The sequence below is a fragment of the Rhinatrema bivittatum genome, chromosome 2 (genome assembly GCF_901001135.1).
Source record: "Rhinatrema bivittatum chromosome 2, aRhiBiv1.1, whole genome shotgun sequence".
NCBI classification, from domain to species: domain Eukaryota; kingdom Metazoa; phylum Chordata; class Amphibia; order Gymnophiona; family Rhinatrematidae; genus Rhinatrema; species Rhinatrema bivittatum.
In genome coordinates, this window is record NC_042616.1 from 654,084,858 (window position 1) to 654,109,228 (window position 24,371).

At 43.8% G+C, this 24,371-nt stretch overlaps 1 protein-coding gene across 1 annotated transcript; it reads left to right on the plus strand.

The window, feature by feature from the left end:
- Positions 1 to 17,425: 17,425 nt before the first annotated feature.
- BHLHE22 (basic helix-loop-helix family member e22) lies at positions 17,426 to 19,326 on the plus strand. The gene has a single exon (XM_029591384.1). The coding sequence runs from the start codon at positions 17,824 to 17,826 to the stop codon at positions 18,697 to 18,699; it is 876 nt and encodes a 291-aa protein (XP_029447244.1). The 5' UTR covers positions 17,426 to 17,823; the 3' UTR covers positions 18,700 to 19,326.
- The last annotated feature ends 5,045 nt before the right edge of the window (positions 19,327 to 24,371 follow it).

Here is a 24,371-nt window from a genome sequence, read left to right on the forward strand (position 1 = left end):
CCCACTCCCCGGGATGCCTCACAGTACATTCCAGGGCAGGTACCTGCGAACACTCGGCAGTGATGCAGGACTTTCTCTCTCTACTGAACTATGCTCGTGTCCCCGGCTGCAGCTGACCTCGCCTCCCAAAGATGAGGACCTCTGGGGTTCCACCCCTCAGGCAGTATCAACCTCCACCTCAGGCCAAGGGTCCAAGAAACTCACGAATCCTAACAGAGAGGAATATCTAGTAAGAAAAAGGAGGTGATAATCTCCTTGCACAGGTCCTTGGTGAGGCCTTACCTGGAGTACTGTGTTTAGCTCTGGAGATTGTATCTCAAAAGTAACAGAGACAGAATGGAGGTGGTCCAGAGAAGGACGACTATAATAGTGGGTGGTCTCCATCAAATGGCTTATGAGGAGAGATTGAAGGAGATAAATATGTATACCCTGGAGGAGAGATGGTCCAGGGGAGATACAATACAGACCTATAGATACCTGAAAGGTTTTAATAATGCACAATCAACAACAAACCTTTTCCGTTGGAAAGAAATCAGTAGAACTAGGGGGTCATGAAATGAAACTCCAGGAAGGATGACTCAGAACCAATGTCAGGAAATATTTCTTCATTGAGAGGGTGGTGGATGCCTGAAATGCCCTTCCGGAGGAGGTGGTGAAGACAATAACAATGAAAGATTTCAAAGGGGCATGGGATAAACACTGTGCATCCCTAAAGGCTAGAAAATGGAAATGAAGAAATGAGTGCATGGTAGTAACTTGCTGGTGTGGTGGTTACTACCCTTAACCAATAAGCCTTCATACTGTTGACACAACTCCATCATTGCTTTCCTCTTCAATGGTGGGGGGGGGGGGGGGGGGAGGAAAAATGGAATTAGATTCATGCAGCAACCAACAAGGACATTGTATTTTGTGATCTGAGAAAACAAATAAGCATGGGGTAAATTACTGATGCGGCTGTTACTATCCTTAACCATTAAGCCTGAAACTCTTGTTGCAACTCCAACATTGCTCTCTGCTTCAACAGCAGGAGGTAACAGGGAATTGGACAAAAAAGCAAACAACAAGGGCCCTGAATATGACGGTCTTGGAAAGTATAGGGGGGGACTTGCATTGCAGGGCAGAAACCACCATAAGCTTGCTGGGAGACTGGATGGACTGTTGGTTGTTTTCTGCCAACATTTCTATGTAGCTCTTCTCAAATTTCTTTTGGTGCTATAAACTTATGTAAAACTGAACCATCCCTGGGATCCTGTGTTTATCGATACCACAAATTATCTTTATTTATTATGCAGTGTCTCTGCTTCCACAGTTGTTTCTGCTCATTTGACCAATTACTCTTATCTGGATTCTCGTGTTGACCTCTAGCCACTAATATGCTTTGTAAAAGTTGGTCTTCTGATTGTAATATTTTTAAACTTGATCTGGAGTAGAATGGTACTAGCTTATACTTGATCTGTCGAACTTTTATTTTTTTACACCTTGCTTTTATGTCAAGCAATTCCTTAATTTGTGCTGGTGTAATTAGTAATAAGTCTTTGTCTATGTCTTCTTTTTCTGGTTCTTCTTCTTCAGGTATTCTGGAGAAAGCATCTGCCACTATTATTAGTGCCTTGTTTGTATGACACCTCAAATGTAAATTCAGCCAGTTTGGCTAACCAACATTGTTCAACTACCTGTACATTAGCAGTTTCCAGACATCTTAAAGGATTAATATCCGTTCTCGCTGTGAATTTTCTATAGTACAGGTATTCACAAAATGTTTCTGTCACTGTTGCGTAGGAGGTGGATCCTTGGGCTGAGGTGGGGTTGACACAACCCGTAGGCGAGAGCCTATGGGTCCCCACTATCAGCAGGCGGAATGGGCTGAAGCTGGAGGCCACTGAAGCTTCACCTATACCAGCCCACATTCCCCTCGGGTTGAGCCTTCGGGTGCCGGGGCCGGCACGATTTATGTGGGCCTCAAGGTTAAATACAGGTAGTAGATAGTTCAGCCCAGTGACAGCAGCCAGCAGATGGCATGGGCCTATCCTGGACGGGATATGGAACAGGAACTCAAGCACCAAGGAACAAGAAGGAACTGAAGGTGCCTGAGCAAAGGGAGGCCAAAGCCTTAATAGTCCGTGTCCAGAGGATAGGGACAGAGGCCTCACTGTCAAGCTTGAATGGAAGCTGGTGGCACTTAGAAGGTGTAGCAAGCTACGTGGAACTCAATAACGTTTGAGGCAAAGTCGTTCGTAGCAATGGTCAAGGCACGGAGAAGGCAGCGTGGTCGGACGTAGCAATGGTTAAGGCATGGAGAAGGCAGGCATGGTCAGACGTAACAATGGTCAAGGCACGGAGAAGGCAGGCATAGTCAGACGTAGCAGTGGTCAGGCTTGGAGAAGGCAGGCAAGGTCAGGTGTAGCAGTAGTCAGAACCAAGAAGTCAATCAGCACACAGACGAGACGAACACGAAACAGAAACCAGGAACTTGGAGAAACAGGAACACGAAGCAAGGCTCACGGAGAAGCAATGAGTACGAGGAAACCTGGAACAGGAGACCAAGGAGAACTGTTGCAAAGACAATGCTTCAGTGTGAGGCCTGAGCATTTAAGCGCTGAGGGAACTGATGTCAGCATCGGGGTCCACGGCCAGGTTCCCGCCACAGGCCCTTTAAAGGTTTCACTGGTGTGAGTGCGCGCTTAGGGAGGGGTGCGGCGCTGCCGGTGGCGTCTCTCCGTGAACCCCGCAGAGAGGCCCATCGGATGGAGGCATCCTGGCTGGAGGTCCCGGGAAGCGGAGCAGGGCCGGAGGTGCTTGCGGAAGTTTGAGGTTGGGACTGGTGGCCCACTGCCGCCAGCAACGAGGAACTGGATCCTGAAGCTTGTGTAGAGAGGTAAGAGGGCCGCACCACGGGGCTGCTGCGGGCAGTGAGAGCAACATATAGGTGCCGATGTCAACTTATCTAGCAGTGTATTAAATGTAACTTAGTTTCAAAAGTGGAAAGAGTAGAAAGCATGACCTAGCAGATGTGGTAAAGTATTCATAGCACCATATTTGCCTGCTTCAACAATGAGTTTTTGGGCTTTCAGTGTGGAGACAAAGTGGTTAATGAAATGTTAGTAGTTCTGGTGGAAACACTGGCAATCACATGGCTGGGTTTCTCTGGCAGGCTACATTGGTTGAATTAACCAGCAGCTGTGGAAGGCTACAAGTTCTGTAATAACTAGAAGTCCAAGCAGAAATGCAGGTGCTGGGTCTGTCTGTCAGTACATTCAAGGTTGCCTAGGAAGTAATCAAAGGCCACACTAATATTGCTATTTAGATTATTACAGAGCTTTGTGCGTAAGCAAGAGAAACTGGAGTGAACTAAGTGGTGATCTTGTATGCTCTTCTCTGATGGTGGAGTTCAAAGGAAGAAGACAAAAAACATTGTCCAGGATAACAAGCAATCTATCAGATGGTCTCAGTCTGTGGTTGGCAGTGGGGAAGTATCCTTAGCAGTGTGGACAGAGTAATTGGGTAGTCTAGATGGACCAGATGATCTTTGTTTACTATCATCAGCTTTCAAAGGGATTTAGCCAGTTAAGTGAGGACTTGGCCAGCAAAATCAAAGCATTGGAAAACTGACTGAGCTAGCTGGCTAAATGTAGTCACTTAGGTTTCACTAAGTGGCTAAATTTCGCTGCTCAAATTGCTGGCAGGCCCAGTGGTGGAATTAGATCAGGGAGCGAAGAAAGTTAGGCAGCGAATGTTGATTTTCAGTGCTCGTTGCATAACTTAGATGCTGACAGAAAAAGCCTTAATCTGGACAGCCAGATCCTGCCACACCTATAAGGCCAAAGAAAAAGCATTTGTAGGAGGGAGCAGCAAACAATCTTCCTCTGTCTCCCCTCAATCCGCAATCCTCCTTCCTTCCTGCCAAGATAAAACGTGGGGCAAGGGAGGTGGCCAACAGACCTTCTCTCTCACCTGACAGAAAAAGCTTGGTAGCTCCCTATCCATCCCCTCTCCTTTCTTCCAAAGTGAAAAGTGTGTGTGTGGGGGGGGGAGGGAACTGCTTCGTCTCCAACCCCATGACCCCTATGTGTTCTTCAAGGCATCCACACCCATTATCAGCCTTCCTGATTTGGCACGTAGCATTGCTCCGATTTTCAACCATGTGTGTGCTATTTTGGCCCCATTATGCCATCCATACAAATAGCAGTTGCAAAGCATGCAGACGCTTTTAGTGCATGTACTTTGCCCTTGCTTTGCCTCTGAAAATTTAGGTAAAGTGCATCTGTTAAAAGCACATAGGTAGTTTGCAAAATCACCACCATTTTGCTTTGGGTTGCACTTTCTAAAAATGGAATCTGCAGTTGTGCTTTGGATGGACAATCAGTCTCAGCAAGTTAACGAGCTGGAATCTAAAATGCTTAGTTATAGTCCTGATGTAGAAGACATTACAGAAAGGACATGAGATTATTACATCTCAGGCTGTAAATCAGCAGTCTCCTAATACTTTGATTTAAGGATCATGTGCTTCTGGAAAATGTGGAAAAGTCATTGAAGTCAAGAAATGTGAGATTAGCAAACTTTCTAAAAACTGAAGGAATTCTTGGCCTTCATCTATTTATAAAATATTCAGTAGAGGTTCAGCAAGCTCCCAAGGAGTTTGTTCCACTGGTATTAAGGGGGACATTTCCACACTGGCCACTTTGGGGCAAAGTCTGCGGGTCCTTTTTATCCACAGTGAGTTTTATTCTCAGTGCGTTTCAGGGAGAGAGTATGTGCGGGCCTACCATGCCTGAACATAGCTCACCTTGAGCTACCAATGAAAAGGCATGAGCTAAATATTATTTAATAATTTATTTATTTGTGGCTCTTATATACTGAACTTCGTAAAGAAACATCAGATCGGTTTACAATAGAACTTCAAAATTCAGCAACAAGAGCTTTACATAGAACTTATAATATAAATATAAATAAATAATGTAAATAAATATACTTTCATTTTGAAGCATACCACAGGTACAAGCTACCCATGGACATCTGCATCTGCTTTCTGTGTAGATAGATTTTGTAGGGAAAATAAGTAAAAATAAGGGTCAATAAACAAGTTGCAAGTGATGCCTTCTTATTAGACTAACTTAGGCCTGGATTCTCTAGGGTCGCAGACCTTAGAGAATCCGGCGGTAACGGGGGTGAGGGTGTCGTTATTTGGCACGAAACTGGCGGCGATAAGGGTCCTTACCTTTCGCCACAAGCGATGTGTCCGCAGTGTCGGCCCCAGTGCAGCCTGACTCCTCCTCTTCCGGGGCCGAATCCGCCCTGACTCCGCCCGCATTTAGTGATTGCACGCGAAAAGGGACTTTTTGCGTGCGATCGCTTTTGAAAATAACACCCTTAGTGTGTTTGTGCTGAGCTATCAAGTTATCCTCTCTTCATTCGGTCAGTGAAGAAACAGAGCACTTCCATGAAAGCTTAACACAATCCACGTGCATTGTTTTCCGATCCCATCCAATCCACCTCCCTGGAAACGCCTCCCCTAAATGTTGCCAAAACGTGCACATGCTGCGGAACACCGCAGGTAATTTTGGACATGATAATGGGACATTTTCAGCTATTTACCCAGGTAAATGGCTTTGAAAAACTTTCTCTAAATGTATTTTCTTTGCCATATTTTTCATCTAAATTAAATGTCTTCCTATGAAAGATCAATGAACATGTTTAGTTTTGCCCAGTATCATTATAAAGAAAAAGGAAAGGCTTGAATTGCTTCAAGGTCCAGAAGGTTTTCCATGGGTTTCCACCGCTAGGGCAGCTCTTTTAGTCTTCTTTGTCTTAACATAGAAACATAGAAGTGACGGCAGAAGAAGACAAAACGGCCCATCCAGTCTGCCCAGCAAGCTTTCACACCTATTTGTTTTCATACTTATCTGTTACTCTGACCGCTGAGGTCAGGGCCCTTATTGGTAACTTTTTGGTTCCAATTCCCTTCCACCCCCACCATCAGGTAACTTTTTGGTACCAATTCCCTTCCACCCCCACCATCGATGCAGACAGCAGTGCTGGAGCTCTATCTAAGTGAAGTATCTAGCTAATTGGTTTGGGGTAGTAACCGCCGTAATAAGCAAGCTACTCCCGTTTGTTTACCCTGCCTGTGCAATTCAGTCCTTGTTGGTTGTCTGAATATAAATCCTCTTTACTTCATTCCCCTATGTTGTTGAAGCAGTGAGCTGCACTGGATATGTATTCCAAGTGAAGTATCATGCTTAATTGATTCGGGGTAGTAGCCGCCGTAACAAGCAAGCCACACCCATGCTTATTTGTTTACACAGACTATGTACTTCATTACTTGTTGGTTGATGCTGCCATTTAAGCAGAGAGCTGTGCTGGATGTGCTACCGTTGAAGCAGAGAGCTATGCTGGATGTGCATTGAAAGTGAAGTATCAGGCTTATTTGGTTTGGGGTAGTAACCGCCGTAACAAGCATTCCAAGTGAAGTATCAGGCTTAATTGATTCAGGATAGAAACTGCCATAACAAGCAAGCTACACCCATGCTTATTTGTTTACCCAGACTATGTAATTCATTCCTTGTTGATTGATGCTGAATATAAATCATCTTTTCTTCATTTTCCCTGCCGTTGAAGCAGAGAGCTATGCTGGATATGCATTGAAAGTGAAGTATCAGGCTTATTTGGTTTGGGGTAGTAACCGCCATAACAAGCAAGATACTCCCCTGCTTTTTTGTGGATGCAAATCCTTTTTTCCACATTTGCTCTTGCCGTTGAAGCATAGAGCAATGTTGGAGTCGCATTAACGGTGTGTATGTTTATTGAATAAGGATATTAATCTCCAGGTAGTAGCCGTCATTCCCGCAAGCAAGCCACCCCCTTGTCTCTTCTCTTCATTCACATCCTCCAGACTTTATGGATCCACAGTGTTTATCCATTGGGTTATGGCAAATATTTGTTGCTTTGTTCTGGGAGTTTTTTGTGGGGGTAAAAAAATGATTTTTTTTTAAATTGGATCATGAAGTGGGAGTTTATCCCAAGATCTCCAGGGTTACTCGGGTTTGGAAAAGTAGATTTGTTTTCCTCAGAAGGTGACTAAATTAGGTGTTTCCTTCTCACTAAATAAATTCTGGATTTCAGATTTCATTATGCATCTTTCCAAGCCCATGCTTAAGGCATGCAACATTCAGGCACTGTAGGTATTTCCCTGCCTCAGAGGGCTCACAAACTAAGGGGTCTGTTTACCAAAGGCTTTCTCCCATTCTGGGTCTATGGGAAAAATGCTTAGTAAATGAGGCCCTAAGTTTGTAAATGTGGCAATGGAGGAGGAAATGACTTTCCCAACGGCAGTGGTAATTATCTGAAAAAAGAAAGATACCGGGTCAGGGCCAACAGTGAAAAGAAAGCAAATTCAAAACGGTTCCAGCTTAGTGAAATATAATCTACAAAAGGGGAGTCAGAGTCAACCAAAGACGCCCTTTTAGAATGATAGTGTATCAATGCGCTGCTATTTGTATAAATCAGTTCACACTCTTCAAATTTGGAAGATCTGTCAAGGAAAAGGAAGTGTATCTATTGAGGGGTGGTTAGATGGACAGCGCCAGGGCCAGATGTGACCTGTGCAAAATAAAAATAAGGTTTGCAGGACCAAGACCAGGTGTGAGCTCTCTCTCAACACCTGAATCAAAGCCACGTGGCTGCCCTTGTATCAGGGTAAGCAGCGCTTCTTCTCTTTCCTCCAAGGGTTGGAGGGCTACAAATAATCCATGTGACTACTGGCTCTGTTCTGTTTCCTCAGGAGAGCCAGAGCTGATTTACACTGCTCCGCTTTCTTGGGGCCCGGAAGAAAAGGCGGCAGAACGCTGTTCTGGGTTGTTCGGCCAGAAATTAAACCCTTGGTAATGGACATAAAAAGGGGTTGAATTAGCACAAAGGCCAGGGTTGAAGCTTTGACAATTGGCACTGCTGCTCACAAGTTTCAAACTTGTGCTACTTCCATCCTTTTCAGTATCTGTTCTTTGCTCTGTGGTGTCTGCTTCAGTATCACCCCTTCCTCTTCTGTTCCCTGCAATACAGGAGGAAAGGTGGAGGGGGAACACGAGGGGAGGGGCTGGATTAAGGAACAAAGTAGCTGTTCTCTTCTCCAGGCTCACTCCTTCCTCTTCTCTTCCCTGCAGGCTGCCTGGAGGGAAGGGGCTGAAGCAGAACACCCCTGCTGCTCTGTCTCTTAAACCTGAAACTGCGTTCAAGGCCATTCCCCCCACAAATTAAGCCCTGGGAAGGACCCAGTTTGACAACTCAAGCACGTGATAATCATGTATCATATAGGAAAATGTTTTCAATGGTTTTTTTTTTTCAATTGCACATTAAAAAAAAAAATTTTCAATGTTAAATAAAAAAATGTAAAAAGATTTTTGTCAATTTAAAAGTTTGCTTCTACTAAGGGAACATGCAGTGGTGCAAATTTCAAACAATATCAAATTTCATTTCTCTGTCATAGTAGTGTCTGTATCAAAGTTTTTGTTGTGCAAGTAAGGTGCTTAATTTATCAGTCCAAAATTAAAGTCCAGTGGTGGACATGGGGCAAAATGTATATCCACATAGATGTAACACCGTCATGGGATCAAATCACCATCTAGTGTTTTGGCAGATTAAGTGCCTGCTTCAGGGGCCCTACCCAATGTAATGCCTTCAGAAAGACACTGAGAAATGTGTGGACTTACATTTCAGATTATTTGTGACACCTTTGAATATGAGGGGGGAGGCTGTATGTGTTTGGTTTGAAAAAATTGCTTCTGTATTTTTTTAAATCAGTGTTCCTGAAGAACAAGTATTAGCCAGGCACATTTGAGGTTGCCACCTCTTATTTCTGGGAGCGAGCAACAAAGAATGGATCTCCCAACTAGGGTCAGCCGTGTTTTCCAGGGTACTGGCCACCACTGGAGACAGGATGCAGGCTCGATAGACCATTGGCCTGACCTGGCATAACACTTCATATAAAAAAAAAGAAAAGAAAAAAAAATGAATCCCAAGTCACTGGGCTTTTTGATCCCAAATTTCAACTCTTGGATCAACCCTTCTCTAGTTAACACTCTGCTCTTGATGCAATTTTGCCCACATGTTTTACTTCCTCTGCTTCTATAAGCCTCATATCATAATTTTGTAATGTATGAAATATGTTTAACTGTATTTATTATTTGTTTTAAGTTCTTGTTGCAAAATCTGTATCTCACATTGAACAGAACAAGACCTCATGACACTGACAAATGAGGATTTAGAAGACTATGGAGCAGACTGGACTCTTGAGCTGGAACATGAGGTCTGATTGGCTGTCACATACCATGGCTCTGATTTTTCTTTCAGTGAGAGACACAAACATATCCCACTCTATCTCCCCACAAGAGCCACCAAAAAAAGATTTCCTAACCTTGGCTGACAACTGAGGCTCTGAGCTCTCCTGCTTATTGTAATATTCTCTCTTAGGTGTACCATAAAAACTCTCTCACTTACAAACATTAATTGTTCTGGGCATGACTCCATTGCATGAGGTGACCAATACATATGGCTATAGCTGACCATTAGATAAAGATATTATTCTCAGTGATCAAAACATGGGTGAGACATTTCTCTAACATTCAAATGTCATGCCATTTGGTCTAACAACATGTGAAATAAACTCTTGATATGATTATTTCAGGTAGTTTTGCTTTGACTGTAAGTGACAGGTTGCCTCTGTGGCATCATTAGCTAATGTGAAAGCTGGTACTGAGGAGAACTTGTTTGTTAGTTACAACCTTGCATTCCAGTTCCAAACCAGTGTTAGGTTCTACCAAAAAATGTTTGTAATACCCCCTGGAAGTTTTTGTAAAACAGAAGAACTAGCAGAAAACTGTGCTAGATCATCCGGATGGCTATTAAAACAAATACTCTACTCTGCTCTCTTTTTCATCAAAGGGAAATTACTCTATAAGATTTTGAAAATTACTTCTGTATAGCCACACCCAGTAGTATGAACCTAAGTAAACTGGGATGTGGTGTGCTGCTCTGCTTACCCTCATCGACACTCTATACAAGCATCAAACTGATATATGTAAAGCATGAATACAGCACAAAATGAAGAGCTCTTTCAAAGCAAGGAATCCCTGCCATAATAAAAGGTGCACACCATAATATTCCCAAAGTGTAAACATATAAAAGATAAAACAAAATCAAGAGGCCTTAGAATAAAATCAAGAGGTCTTAGAATTAAACCAAAAACAAGAAGCAGTAAAGCCCAAAAAAAACAATGCATGGATATTTTACATTATCTTACTATTACTGTTGTAGTAATTGCTCCTATAATTTTGTTTAGCACTTGCTTAAATGAAAGATTTCATGCAATGATTCACCCCTTTACAAAATACAAATAATATGCTAAAATCTGGCATGTGGCTATTGCAGTCATTTGAATAACTAGACATTTCATGCTTTAGAACATTTTCACAAGTTCAACCAGGAAATTTGATATTTTCAATATGTTTCCATATTTATTTTATGTATTTATATATTTCATATACCATTCCAAAAGAAGATCAAGCTCTGGAAAGCTGATATACATTGGCTTTTGATGTAAGACTTTTATTTTCTTCTGCTGTAGAAATGTGGTTTATAGTTTTGTATTTAAGCCATACTTTATTTATTTGATTTATATTCTGCCTTTCAGGCACTTCAAAGCAGATTACAATCAGTTACTGTAGATTTTCCCTATGCCTAAAGGGCCTGATTTACTAAGGCTATTCTCCCATTCTGTGTCCGTGGGGGAGAAATGCTTAGTAAATGAGACCCTAAGTTTGTACTTGAGGCAATGGAGGGCGAAGTGACTTGCCCAAGGTCACAAAGTACTGTAGCAGGATTTGAACCCTGATTTGCAGCCCAGTGCTCTAATTCCCCAGATCATAATAATTGTAAAACCATAGCACTAAGAGAAAAGTGAATCCGGTAAGAATTTCTCATAGCTGAAACCGAAGACCTAGTTACCTGTATGTCACAATTGCTATGTTTAAATTATTTGACTTTTTTACAGCAGTGTTCATGAGGTTTGTGAGGCTGTAATGCAAGTTGCCAGAAGATGGCGCTGTAGAATTTAAATCACAGATTAAAAAAAAAAAAAATACTTCCCCCGCCACCTGCCACCCCCCCCAGTAAAAGACTGCTTCATTTATTGAGCCTCTTTATTAAAGAAATGATGTTAGGACATTGCATTTTGATATTCCTAGCAAATTCGACTCATATTTGGCATCTGATGTTTAAACCTAATTTAATAGCGTTGTTTGCTTTCAGTTGTCAATACGAAACACTTTTATAAACCACTTACTTTTAGACACAAATTTATACTTCAGATTTAAGGTATAATAATAAATACAATTTTTTAAATAGCAAACCATGACTTCATGCAACGCAATGTTGGTGTAGTCACTTAAAAGAAAGATCAATTATAACGTTAGAAACCAGGTAGAACGATACAGTTTAACGGAGAAAACAGATCAATTTCAAGGAAAATATGCAGAAAAAAGCCCCTAATTCTGAAACTGGGTGAGAGAGCGGATTTCAGAACTATACTGAAGCTTACTCCAGTTTTCATGCTGAAATCACTAATATGAATTTTAGTCTGTACCAAATCCAGATCAATTATTCTTTCAAAAACATTTATTGCTGTAGATGTTCATAGCTCTTTTCGTGTCAGATTATATGATGCCTGAGTTTCACTCCAAATATACAATATTTTGCAAGTGTAGGTTTAAGTAAACCCCACAAAAGTCTGGAGATTTCCCAAATTAAAATGATAGTATTAATATTTTACCGCGTCTTGAATAATCTAATCGACATGATATGACCTAGGTAAGCGTTATTCCGAATGACTAGTAATAGTTGCTATAACCTGCCTTCCAAATCTCCTTGGATCCTCTTCACTTGTCATAAGCAAGCGAAGGGAAACAGCTCCCCATGATGAGAGCCTTGAAGGATATGACTGACACCTTCCTGGCATATTGAGTAAATAAAGCAATTAGTGGGCTCCGGAGAGTAAAAGTATTGTGGTTCAGTTATTGCCAAAGTAAGTCTGAACGGTACTGTGGCATTGCCTAACAGAAGCAAAACTCCGACCAACTTATAAACAAAGGGTAGCGAGCACTAGTTCTCAGATCTATTCTGTCCCTGTATTTATACCACTACAGAAAAAGAGGGGGGAAGAGTTCTAACAAAATGCAATTAACTTATCTTGGGCCATCTGTGTTTTGTGCATATTTTGTCCTATGCTTTTTCTGAATATAAAGGAGTGGTGGGCTGGGGAGAGGCGGACTGGAAAGGGCGTGGTGCGCGTTAATTCAAGAGAGCTCTGGAGACGTAACCCCAGACGTGTTGAAATGATCACCACTTAATTGTGGCTGGTACAACAATTTTATACCGGCGTTTATTCAAGGCTAGTTCACTCTGTGTGGCAGCTTTTCTCTTAATGCAATATCAGTATCTTCTGTGTGTTTTTAATAAATCTTTATTTCTGTGCATTCAAGTGAGCTAACATGGCTACCGCACTACTTTGTTAAAGAAATACGATAATACCCAAATGTTGAGCAGATATACTCGGTAAAAACATACATCACGCAGAAATTAAAGAGATCACAATTTTGAAGTAAGCAAAAAAAAAAAATGTCCCGTATAAATATTAATTTGTGCATTCAAGTTAACATGCAGGTTAGTGACTGTACCTTTGTGTAGAAGTCGCGGTAAAGTCGCACTGATCCTCACAAATAGTCCTGCTAATTAAATATTTAACATGCATGGTACCCTTTCCAGATTTTCAGTTGGTCCGTATAGGAAAAGAAAACACAAATAAAAGCATTTTGCTAGGACAGCATGTTAGTAGGACGTTTTCATTCATAACTTTCTATATTTCTAAGTGGACAGAAAACCTGCCGTTAGGACAATGTCAACTTGCCGTATTTCGAAATGATCAAAATAAGCAAACAGATTTTATGCCAGGTTTTGCTTTCATGTTCCATTTTGGAAAGTCTAGCGTGGACAACTGTATTAGTAGCCAAGGACAGTGTGCACTGCAGTATGACTTATGTACTAATGGGACAAAAGAGTGGTGGGGGAGGGTGAATTTACTAAACTTCACAATACACAACTGCACAGTAACCCATTCTACGCAGCTGTTTTAATCTCTGATCACTAGTCCAATGAAGACTGATAGTTCAGATAAATAAATTGTTTTAAACGATGGTACAATCGCATTTTTTTGGGGGGGAAATTGCTTTCATCTTGTCCATAAGATGCTCTGGCATGAGACGAATCCTCAGTATCAAAATCCTCCAATGTGAGCTGAAGGAAGAAGTTGGGATACTGCACAAATTAAACAAATGCATGACCGGGCAGTTTCTCTGCATCTCGGTATATTTCCAAGGGATCGCAAGGAGTGCAATAAACAAAATGCACTCCTCTTGTGAAACTGTTTTTAAAAATGACATGTTTTAGCGCCACTGTTACTCCAGTCTGTACATCTACGAGTGGGAGACCTGCCCAGCTGGATATTTAACATGCATGGGGCAATATTATATAAACCTTTATAAATCGTTGGGTCAGGTTTGCTGGGATTTGCGACAGGGAAAAATTGTCTTTATGTTGCTTAGCGGAGATAAGTCCAAATATAACTGCGCAAAACTAAACAGGAACAGCAGTGACATATCGGACCGGTTCCCGAAGAATGCATTTCCTAAAACGTGGTCATCCCCACTTACATCCTGCAGTCACTAAGGTGAGAAGGAGCTGATAGTGTTTTCCGATGAACTGCGGGGTTCTGTGGTTCGCATTCGGATTGTATACGGATCGGGTGTTATGAAGATAGCCAGGTGTCAAATGGAGCCAACACGTCGTCCAAAATTACTCTGCTAATCCCCAAATCGGTAATTAAAGGCGCAGCAGGAGATACGACAGCTTTCCAAAACTACAGCTAAAGTATCATCTTAACCCTTGGAAGTTCATTATTAATGTCTTGGTTAAACCCTGGCGTGATTTTTTAGTTGTCAAAGCAGCTTTTCTTATTTTTTTTTTTTTTGTTGTTTCGATCTCCGTATTAAATCCCGAACGCTTCCAATAGTGATAATGTCAGAGGTGCAGAGTGCTGACCTGCAGCCTACATAACAATTAAAACAGGTAACTAGACACAGGACAGATGCGTTTTCATTACACTGTAAGATAAACGGAGTGCTAAATGCCTGACAACTTCCCAGAAGCAATCAGCAAAAGTTTACGAGTTCATAAAACGTCGAAGACCATTCCTCGAGTATTTTATAAGCCCCACATATAAAAGCTTCTATAAATTCTTCTGCCTGCCACCAAAATAAAGTTAGAGGAGAGCCAGCCTGTTAAATCTCGAGGAGTATTTTTCAGCTCTGGACAGCCGGGATAAGAGAAGAGCAGTACAGGAGCTCATTCCCCGCAGGAAGGGGATTTCAGGCTCCGCTATCCAAGGCTGATTTGCGGGAGAGTCAATGTTGAGTGAAGTGACAATAATCGGAAAGATGGACCGGCAAGGATAACTAGATGACGATAGATAGATAGATAGATAGATAGATAGATAGATAGATAGATAGATAGATAGATCGATCTCATTAATAGGAACTGAAAATCTGGACTTTGTCCAAGTTGTTTATTGTATTTAACAAACAGGGCCTTACCCAAGGAATATACAGTAGCTCCTATAAAAGGTGGTAAATCCTACACTATACATATTATATGGTAAAATAGTATAGAAATACACCTGTTTCGGGAGGGGCGCTGCATTCATCCTTATGTTCGGTATCGCCTTTAAAAGATAATGTTACATAAGCAAATGAGACCTTCATTTGTTATTCAGGCCTTCATAGGGGAGAGCTAGATCGCAAGCAGTAAGAGCAAAAGACAAAGATGAAAGTACTTATGTGGCAAAACCTGTCTGGGGGTGGGGGTTGGAAAGGATGCATGGCCGTGGCACAGTTAGCAGATCCATCATGGTGCACTTAAAAGGGGACGGACACATGAGTTCAGGGAGGTTCGATCATGGAGCAAATTCACCTTGCAGCTCTCTGAGCAGTCCTGCTGAGATCACACCCAACTTAAGTGCCCTGCTGATGCTAAAGGATGCTAAGCGCTCAATGCCTATCCAAGGGGAGGGCACCTGCCTGCCAAGCAGCCTAAGCTGAGTGGAAATGAAAACAAGATCATTAAGAAAGGACCTCTTTTTCATTCATATGTATTCCTAAAAAGAAATGGTAGCAGTTTTTCCTTTTATTTTAAAAGTACCTCTTATTTAACAGACACCCCCCACCACCACCACCACCACCAGTGCAGTCTAAATACATTGGGAGGCATCTGCTATGTTGATCCTTGTCAACATCTTAAACAGGCAGGAAGGCGATCCTGCAAAAAAAAAAAACAACAAAAAAAAAACAAACCCCGGCACCGAAGAGTGGACCCGGAGAAAATGTACACACCTTTGATGACACCCAGGCACACATATACAAACATAAAAAGCATCATCGGGGGTGGAAACAGAAAGAAGGATGACGAGCTATCCCTAAAACGAGCCAGCGCCTGCTGCTGCTTTCACCTGAGCTGCACGGCCACCCGGAGTCCAGGAGTTTCCCCCCACCCCCTGCAAGGCAGAGCTCTGCTGATTCATTTCTTTATTTACAGTCAATCCCTGGAAACCTCCGCCACTGTGTTTACGAGCTGAAATCTCAGTCCATTATTTTAATAATCTGCAGCTTTCAGAGGATTGGGGTTTTCTCATTGTTTCTTTCAGGTGAAAAAATAAATAAATAAATAAGAATAATAATCCAAAGGATTCTTTCTTTCTGTTCTACAGAGGCCCAGCCCCCCCCCCCTCCCTTCAGAAAACCTAACCCCCGACCCTCCTCCCCTCCAACTGCTTCGATATTGCCATTCAAAAACAGGTTCTGTGGCAAACCTCATTTGTGAATCTATTACAGAGATTAATAGATTATTTCTCCTTTTTCAACCAATTCTCAGTGGGGAAATTTAACCATATGGTAAGGAGAGAATTAGAATTTCATCACATTAGAGCAAAATGTAATGAAAAGAGTCCAACACCTGGGGCCAACTCTGAAAGACACAATTAAAAGGTTTTTAATGAAACCAGAGAAACCCCAAAATTTCATAGCCTTCAGTAATTCTGCCACATAAGAATGATTTACTGGTGGTGTTGGGAAATATTGTTTTTACAGATGTCAAAAGAATGAAAACCTGCTACTAAGTGCCGCGTGTGCTTTCCGGCTGATTAAAATCGGATGAGAAAAGGGAAGCCTCTGTGCCACCGCTACTGGAGGAGCAGTTAGAAGAACAAAAAAAAAAAAGATCAGCCAGGATTTCTGCAATAGCGTCTTCTAATCTAAACTGTGCCCTTCAACGGGATTTATAGGAGCAGGGGGGATCGGTCAGCAGGAGCTGTACCAGCAGCTACCCAAGGCTTCGGGTCAGAAGGCAAAGCACACGTGAGAAAAAAACAAAACAAAACAAAAAAGATAACACCCCCCCCCCCCCAAAAAAAAAAAAAACCAAACAAACAAACAACAAAACCGATCCCATTCCGGTTCTATCGCTGGGACTTCCTTGAAAAGAAGGGGGAGAGAAGAACGGGCTTGATCTGCAACCAGAGATGTAGGAAAGGAATCTTTGCTCCGCGTCCTTGTGACAGAGACAGGGCAGGGGCGGGGGACGGACGATCCCGCTCGGCGGGCCCCATCCAAGCGCGCGATCTCCTGTCACTTTCATTGTGGGGATTTGTCCATTTGACATTAACTGACGTGAGATACGAAATCCTAAATAGCAGCGGGGGGGGGTGGGGGGGGGGGTGTTTGTGTGTGTGCTGGTGGGTGGGGAGATTTGTTGGGGAAAGTTGAACTGGAAGGACCGATTCCCTCCTTCCCACCCCCCCCCCCCCCGGAGTTTCCTTTCCTTCCTCCCTGTTTTTTTGTGTCCTCGCCGCCCATCCCGCATCCCAGAGCAAAGTGAACTTCGCCGAGGATGTCGCCCAGCAGACAGCGAGCCTCCCATGGGGACGTCTGACGAATGCAAAAGGAAAAAAAAGAAAGAAAGAAAGATGTATATAGACCAGAAGGGTTAATGTAAACAGGGAGGGGGAAAGGGGGAGGGGAGGGCTGTATATAATTCCCCGGCAGCTACCGAGAAGTTTAGTGGAAGTCTGCCGGCGGCCCTGGAGGGAGAGAGAGAGAGAGAGAGCGAGCCGTGGCTACTGCGGGGAAAGTGCCGGGAGCCGATCGGCGGTGGCGGACCGGGGGTGGGGGTGGGTGGGGGGGAAAAGCCCCCGCACCCGGCCGATGACAGCGAGAAGCGCGGGAGCAGGCGCCCTGCCGAGCCTCTGAAACCCCCTCCCTCCCTCCCCCTCACCGAGCGAAGGTCCGGCCGGCGCCCGCCGCCCTCTCCTCCTCTTCTCATCCCCATTCATCGAACCCTCCCGCCTGATTGGGCGGCGGGCGCCGTGCCCCCGGGGCGCCCCCTCCCTCCCAGAGATAATGAGGTAAAGAGACTCTCTCCCCCTCCCCCCCACCCCGGCTCGTGGCGGCCGCGGTCCCGGGAAGATGCCTCCACGCGCCACCGCCGGCAAAGGCGAGGGAAAGTAGCCGGCCCGAGGCTGCAGCGGTTGCCGGCTTCTGCTTTTCTTTTTCGCAAACGGAGGAAGAGACTTGAATTTTTTTTAAATTATTATTATTATTTTGTCTTTTTTTTTTTTCTCGTGGGTACGTGCGTGTGTGTGTCCGGCGGTGGCCGCTGCCCCGGGAGCGGGCTATGGACAGGGGGCTGCCCCGCGACCACCATCACCCGCGGATGGAGCCCGCCTTTCGCTCCCCGCTGACCGGGCTCCAGCTCACCCCGGCCGGGGCCGGAGTCTGCCTGGACCCAGCGGAGCTGCTGCATCAGGTCCATCAGCAGCAGCAGCAGCCGGCAGCGCCGGGGGGCATCGGCGGCGGCGACTCGCTGGCTCTGGCCGCCTCGCTCTACGGCGAGAGCCGGGGGGCGGAGAGCAGCGGCGGCGAGGAGCAGAGCCCCGACGAGGACAGCGACGGCCGCTGCGAGCTGCTGCTGCGCGCCGCGGCTGGAGGGGCCCGAGGAGGCGGGCCGAGGACTGACGGAGCGGGCGGCGGCGGGGCGGCTCCGGCGTCCGCGGGCGGAGTAGGCGGCTCCGGCTCGGGCAAGAAGTCCAAGGAGCAGAAGGCGCTGCGGCTGAACATCAACGCGCGCGAACGGCGGCGCATGCACGACCTGAACGACGCGCTGGACGAGCTGCGGGCCGTGATCCCCTACGCGCACAGCCCCTCCGTGCGCAAGCTCTCCAAGATCGCCACCCTGCTGCTGGCCAAGAACTACATCCTCATGCAGGCGCAGGCCCTGGACGAGATGCGGCGCCTCGTGGCCTATCTGAACCAGGGCCAGGCCCTCTCGGCCGCCGCCGCCGCCGCCTCCTCCTCCGCGCTGCCCGGCCCGGCCGCCGTGGCGGCGGCGGCGGCGGCCGCCCTGCACCCGGCGCTGGGCGCCTACGAGCAGGCGGCGGCCGGCTACCAGTTCGGCGCCGGCCTACCGCCGGCCGGCTCCTGCCCGGAGAAGTGCGCCCTCTTCAGCAACGTTTCCTCCAGCCTGTGCAAGCAGTGCACCGAGAAGCCTTAAAACCCGAGGGCGGAGAGCCCCCCACCCCTCCCCGGGCTGGGTAGCGCCCGCCGTGCAGTGCGGCTTCCTCCTCCCCGGTGCCAGGGTGGAGGGCAGCGCGGGAGCCACCCGGGCAGGAAGGCAAGAAATCGTGCGATTATGCAGAAGAGGACTTCAGGAGCAACCGAAACTTTCCCCGTTATAGAATTTTTTTTTCTTCCTCTTTCATTTTTTCCCCAAATTCCTCTCCCGCTAAAATATAGACTTTGCATCTAGACCTCAGCGAAATCAACATCGCACTGTGAAGATGATTATGAATGGATTGAAAGGAGGAAGGAGATGAAAGATTGAGACTTCCATCGAACCCTTGGTGGGAAAGGGGGGCATTGATTATTTATATAAACGTACATTTAAGAGTGAAAGTTCATTTCAGAGGAGCAGCCGAAAAGAATGAAATAATGCTAACGATTAGACTGAAAATGGACTGAATATTCAGACTAATCAGAAAAAGAGCACTTGAAAAGGTCATTAAAAAAAAAAAATCTGAGCCAGGAAATAAACTTGAAATATAGACTTATTTAATTGAAAAAAAAAAAAAGACTTGATTGCTTAAAAAAAAACAAAAAAAACCAGAAAACTCGTATTTTTTATTGTCTCAATTTTAATCCTACGACAATGCGCAAAGTTTTTTGGTGAGAATGATGGGAAAAAGAACTTAGTGTGACTGAAAAACTCGATTTTCTTTTAAGTATTTATTCTCACTTTACTTTTCACTTTCATAATGATGTATGGCAGTGCATATTTATTTATGTCATTCTTCAATGACTTTTCCACGCCAACAATACTTATCGTGTTGAGGTCAGAGGTCTTACGTGCAGTTTTCTTAATGCTTCAGAAATTCTGTTTCATGGATTAACTTATGGTGCGTGCCAAGTGTTCCAAATGTTTATTTGCCTACAAGGTATAAGATAATAGCGAAGAGTTGGAGCTGCTTGATTTATGAAAGGTCATTTGGTTTTTCAGTTGCATCATCTCTGTAATTAAATTGAGCTTTAATAAATTGCTTCAGTCCAAAAAAGAAAATTAGAGGAACGGTGGATTCTGAATTAATGATTCAAATGTATTCTTTGAATTTTATTTTTATTTTCCCAAATGCAGATGATGCTCTTTACCCAAAGTGAGGTTAAACAGTTGCAGTTTGCAAGGCTGGATGTCTGCATTTTAATTTGGACAGAACACATTTCAGTCTACCCTTTTCTATGGCTTGTAGATAGTATACATTCAGTCTGTTAAATTATACCTTTTAGGGAATTAAGGATGTCCTAATGTAATAAATAAATCAATCAGATTACTACAATTACGTATGGCTGTATGTGTGACAGAACCTTTTATTAAAATATTTTTAACAAATCTTTGATTATTCATTACCGGCTGAAAAGGCAAACCTAGTCCTCTGGTGCCTGTTTTCAAAGAATTTCTCTTATGCAGTAAAGTCTATGAGCGCAGCGTTGCAAAATTGGGCCTCCTGCTCTACGGATTCGGTCTGAGAAGGAGGGATTTTAAAACTCTTAGCCCTACGCTCTGCTTTTTTCCGGCTATTTTGACTGGCGCTCGATAACCCTAACAAGAAAGATTTAAAAAAAAAAAAAGCATGTCTGATCGTAGACAATGAGCCAGGGAATTCCATGCTGCCTGTCAGGGGGATGGTTTTAATTCAGATTCTCATGTTTTGATCTGCGAAATCAGATCGGGGGATAAGACCTCTTTTCATGAGGAGGTTGACGTTATTCCTGATCGTGGAAAAAGCCTCTTCCGTATAAATGCCGAGATAACAATCATCTCAATTAATAAGTAAGAATTATCTTTCCCAGACCGATTAGAGCCGTCCCTCCGCTGATCAGTCTTGATTATTAATATCACGCAATACAAGTCCACCTTTGCCTGGGACTCGTCAGCCACAGTGATCAGGGGGAGCCGACAGGTTCAGGTTAGGGGCAATGGGGTTTGAAGAGATCCAGTTTAAACAGGTGCAGCCTCTCACAGGTCCCTTATTTCCCTGCTCTTATAAAACGTGAATCTTTTTTGTTTGTTTTTTTTTTTGCCTTCGGATGGTTAGAAGGCATCCTTTGCATTTTGCGAACTGGGCCTCATCGACCCAGCGTGGGAGAAGAGCCTTTAGTAAATCAGGCCCCGTGTTAGAAGCGGTAAGGATGCATCCAGCCGGCCCCCCCTGTAACAATGCACCCTCTGAATGCCATCAAACCCGGAGAGGAGGGGGCGAGGAAGAAGAAACATTTTCTGCTCCGCTTCCCATCAAAAAAGATTAATGTGAACCTGTAACTTTTCGGGAGCCATAACTGTAAAGTGGCAGGGCGCTGGGGGGGGGGGGGGAGACTGCACAGACAGGGGCAGCAGAGTAGCCCCCGGACCAAAGAAGAGCGCTGTCTCTCAGAATTACCAGACAAAAGCCTGGGTGCCGCCTAATTATGATTATTAAAACAATTTCCATGACGATGTCTAATATTATGTTAATTTGAAAACAACTGTGTATGAAAACTGTCGACTATAATACCTAAATTCATTTAATGAAACACATCGTTAAGGCAATTAAACCTCCTGGATGTGATTAAGGAACATAATTACGACACTGTTCTGCGCTATAATTGGGTGTCTTTAATCAAGGGGTAAAGTGATCAGCAACACAGCCATTAGTTTGTATTGTTCTCTCGCTGCTGTCCATCACTCTGATTAGAAATTAACCGCAGTCACCAGCAGCACTTTTTTTTTTTTTTTTTGCATATTAACATGCTACAACAAATTTGTGGCAAGATTTACTTAATATTTCTCATTAGAGGAATGCTTCCTTGCAATACTTGCCTTGTAAGTGCAATGCTTCTCAATTATTTTCAGAAAAAAAAAAAACCCAAGTGAGAAAATCTTCCTATCAAACAATACATCTTCAGTACTAATAATCCAGAGCAACAGCATGACCTACAGTACCTGTACACAGACATTGAAATAATTACAGGGTATTGATCTGTCAAATGCTAATGGAACCAGTACGAATAAGTACAGGAAACTAAACAATTGCAGACTTTTTCATACTAATACAAACCTGAAGTTATTTAGCTCGGGCTTCTTAACGCTTAACTGGCTGTTAGCTAGTCTTGCTGATACTTTACAAAACGTTTCTACAAAAGGGTGCGGATAAAATGCGTTCCCTCGCAGGATACTTCAAAAAGTAAGCAAGGGCGAGCCTAGTACAGTGACATTCCCGCGTGTGAGCGCTGACAGCTGCAGCCCAGAGAAACTTCGGAGGCACCAATGGATTGTTACGGGGGGACTTTAAATCGCTGATCGAGGTGTTTTAAGAGAGGAGTCATTTTCCTCTAAGCTGCTGTTTTGCCACGTCCAGGTTTAAGTCAGTGTGTAAGCTGGCCAACAGGCGCGATCGGACAGCTAGGTCAAGACGATCTGTGCGTCTGGACAAAATGAGATTCCCTGTAATGACTGAGAATGTACACGGACCAGCAGCTTCTAGTGAAACAGATTCTGCAAATTGCCTTCTTTGTACGAGCTCTATGTATTTTTCCCCTCGCTGCTTGACAGAGCGGTTAATCAGAAAGGACTATCCCCTTAAAAAAAAGATTCCTAGTTTCAGTTTGTGTAACAGCCTCCCCTCCACCAATCTGGACCGTTTAACCCACCTTGCCACATGATAGTCCCTGGATCTGGACAGAAAGGCCCTTTAGTTTTGCCTGCAGTCATTGTGAATGGGCCCCAGCATGAGTGACATTGACTTGCTTAATGTAATGACTTACGATATGAAATATATAATCATGTGTTAAATTGAATCCGCCGTTTAAGTGTTAATGGTGTGCTCTGGGCACATTTACGTATTAAATGCTATGGTAACTAATTACCACTAGAAAAAAAGGATAATACACTTTGTAGAGTTTGACACATAATTATGAGGGTTCACATGCATGGTAGTAACAATTGCAGTTGATCTGCTGGAATAAGTAAGTGAATAAATGAAGGGGGTAGTGATCTGGTGTGCATGAGATAATAAACAGTCAATGGTCAAGTGAGGTTTCTTATTAAAAAACCTTTCAGGAAAATAAGATTTAGGTGGGAAAAGTGTGCCACGAATTCTAAATGTAATTACATTTTGCAGTGTAAACCTCAGAAACAAACACGTATTTTAATTAAAATGCAAGTCACCCCAATCTATAATCCGCACGGTCGGTATCTATCTAGTGCAATTAGGACTTCCCGTGTGAAATATATAGGATATTTGCATTAGCATTTAATAACTGACCTTTAAGATTGCACTTCGTTCATAGCAAGCAGAATGCCTGAAACTTGCTTTTCACTAGGATGTCAGAGAGCAGATGCACCAAACAGCTTTTGCCCCTCACCGTAGACGACAAAAAATATAGGAAAACGCTTTGGTGATTGAAACTTGAAAGGCATGGGGAAATCTGAAAAGCACTAGTTAAATAACGAGGTGGTGATTTTGAGTCTCTACCTTGGATCTCAGGTGGGATTTTATTATGCCAGAAAATCATTTGCTTTTCTCTCAAATAATAGCCACTCCTGCCCTGCAACATCAGCTCCTCATCTTCAGCTCCCCTTTTGGCTTTTTTTTTTTTTTTTCCTCTCAGGTAATAACAACTTCTCTCTCTAACTTTGTCGGCAGGTGCTTTCCGCCAAGGCCGTTTGGATATTTCCATTTCAAGTGCGAATCATTTTACCCTTGTCGGCTTCTAGCAACCTGTAAGCATTTCCCTGCTGCATAAGTTTGGCCGAGGTTGACTTCTCAGGATCAAAAGGGATCTTTCGGGGGGCGTGAGATCCTTCCTACTGAAATACGCCACGGGCTCTCAGCCTTCCCTGTTGATAATTTGCAGGGGGGGGGGAAGAAAAGGCTTCTCAGCTTTGCTACACAAACTCCCGATTCTCTCTACAAAAAAGAAAATAACTTCCTACTGTCTTTTTCTAGCTGTAACACAATAATTTCTTCCCATTATGTTGGACGTATTTTAGATTCCAATGCATAGGAGTCCAAGAAGATTACAATATTGAAACCCAACAACTAAAGACAGAATTAACCGCAGAACGCTAAAACCTCCAATATTTTTGTCATTTTTTTTTTTTAACTTGAGCCCCCTGGGCATGGGAAGGTGGACAGTATCGGGGAGAGGCGATCCCAGGACGCTGGGGAACCGCTCAGCTGCAGCGGCGATCACAATGCCAAACTGGAACACTATCGGGATAGGATCAAAGGGAAACCCAGCAAAAATCCGGTTGCAAGTATTTGCGGAGATGTTTACGGCTGGGTGCCAGTTACAGATACCGCACAGTCTTGTCTTCAGAGCCGGAAAGAGTTAAATCTTTCACAAAGAACATAGTTGCCCTTGTCCTCTCAACCTGACTCAGACATGCAATAAAATGAGGCAAATTTATGATCTGTTTCAAGCATTTCACTGCTGTATTTTTTTAAATTCATAGATGCACATATAAGCACGATGGTCTGTGAATAATTTGAAATGCTATGGAAGATACGCTTTAGCTAAAACATAACCATCTCTCTGTATAATTGTCTCACAGAGATTAAAATGGAAACCCAACACATTTTAAAACTAGACAAAACTGAAAAACTCATGACAGCTATAAACCTCGAGCCAGAC

Excerpts from the sequence above, each read along its gene's own strand:
- BHLHE22 (XM_029591384.1), top strand. The coding sequence starts at position 17,824 with ATGGACAGGGGGCTGCCCCGCGACCACCATCACCCGCGGATGGAGCCC.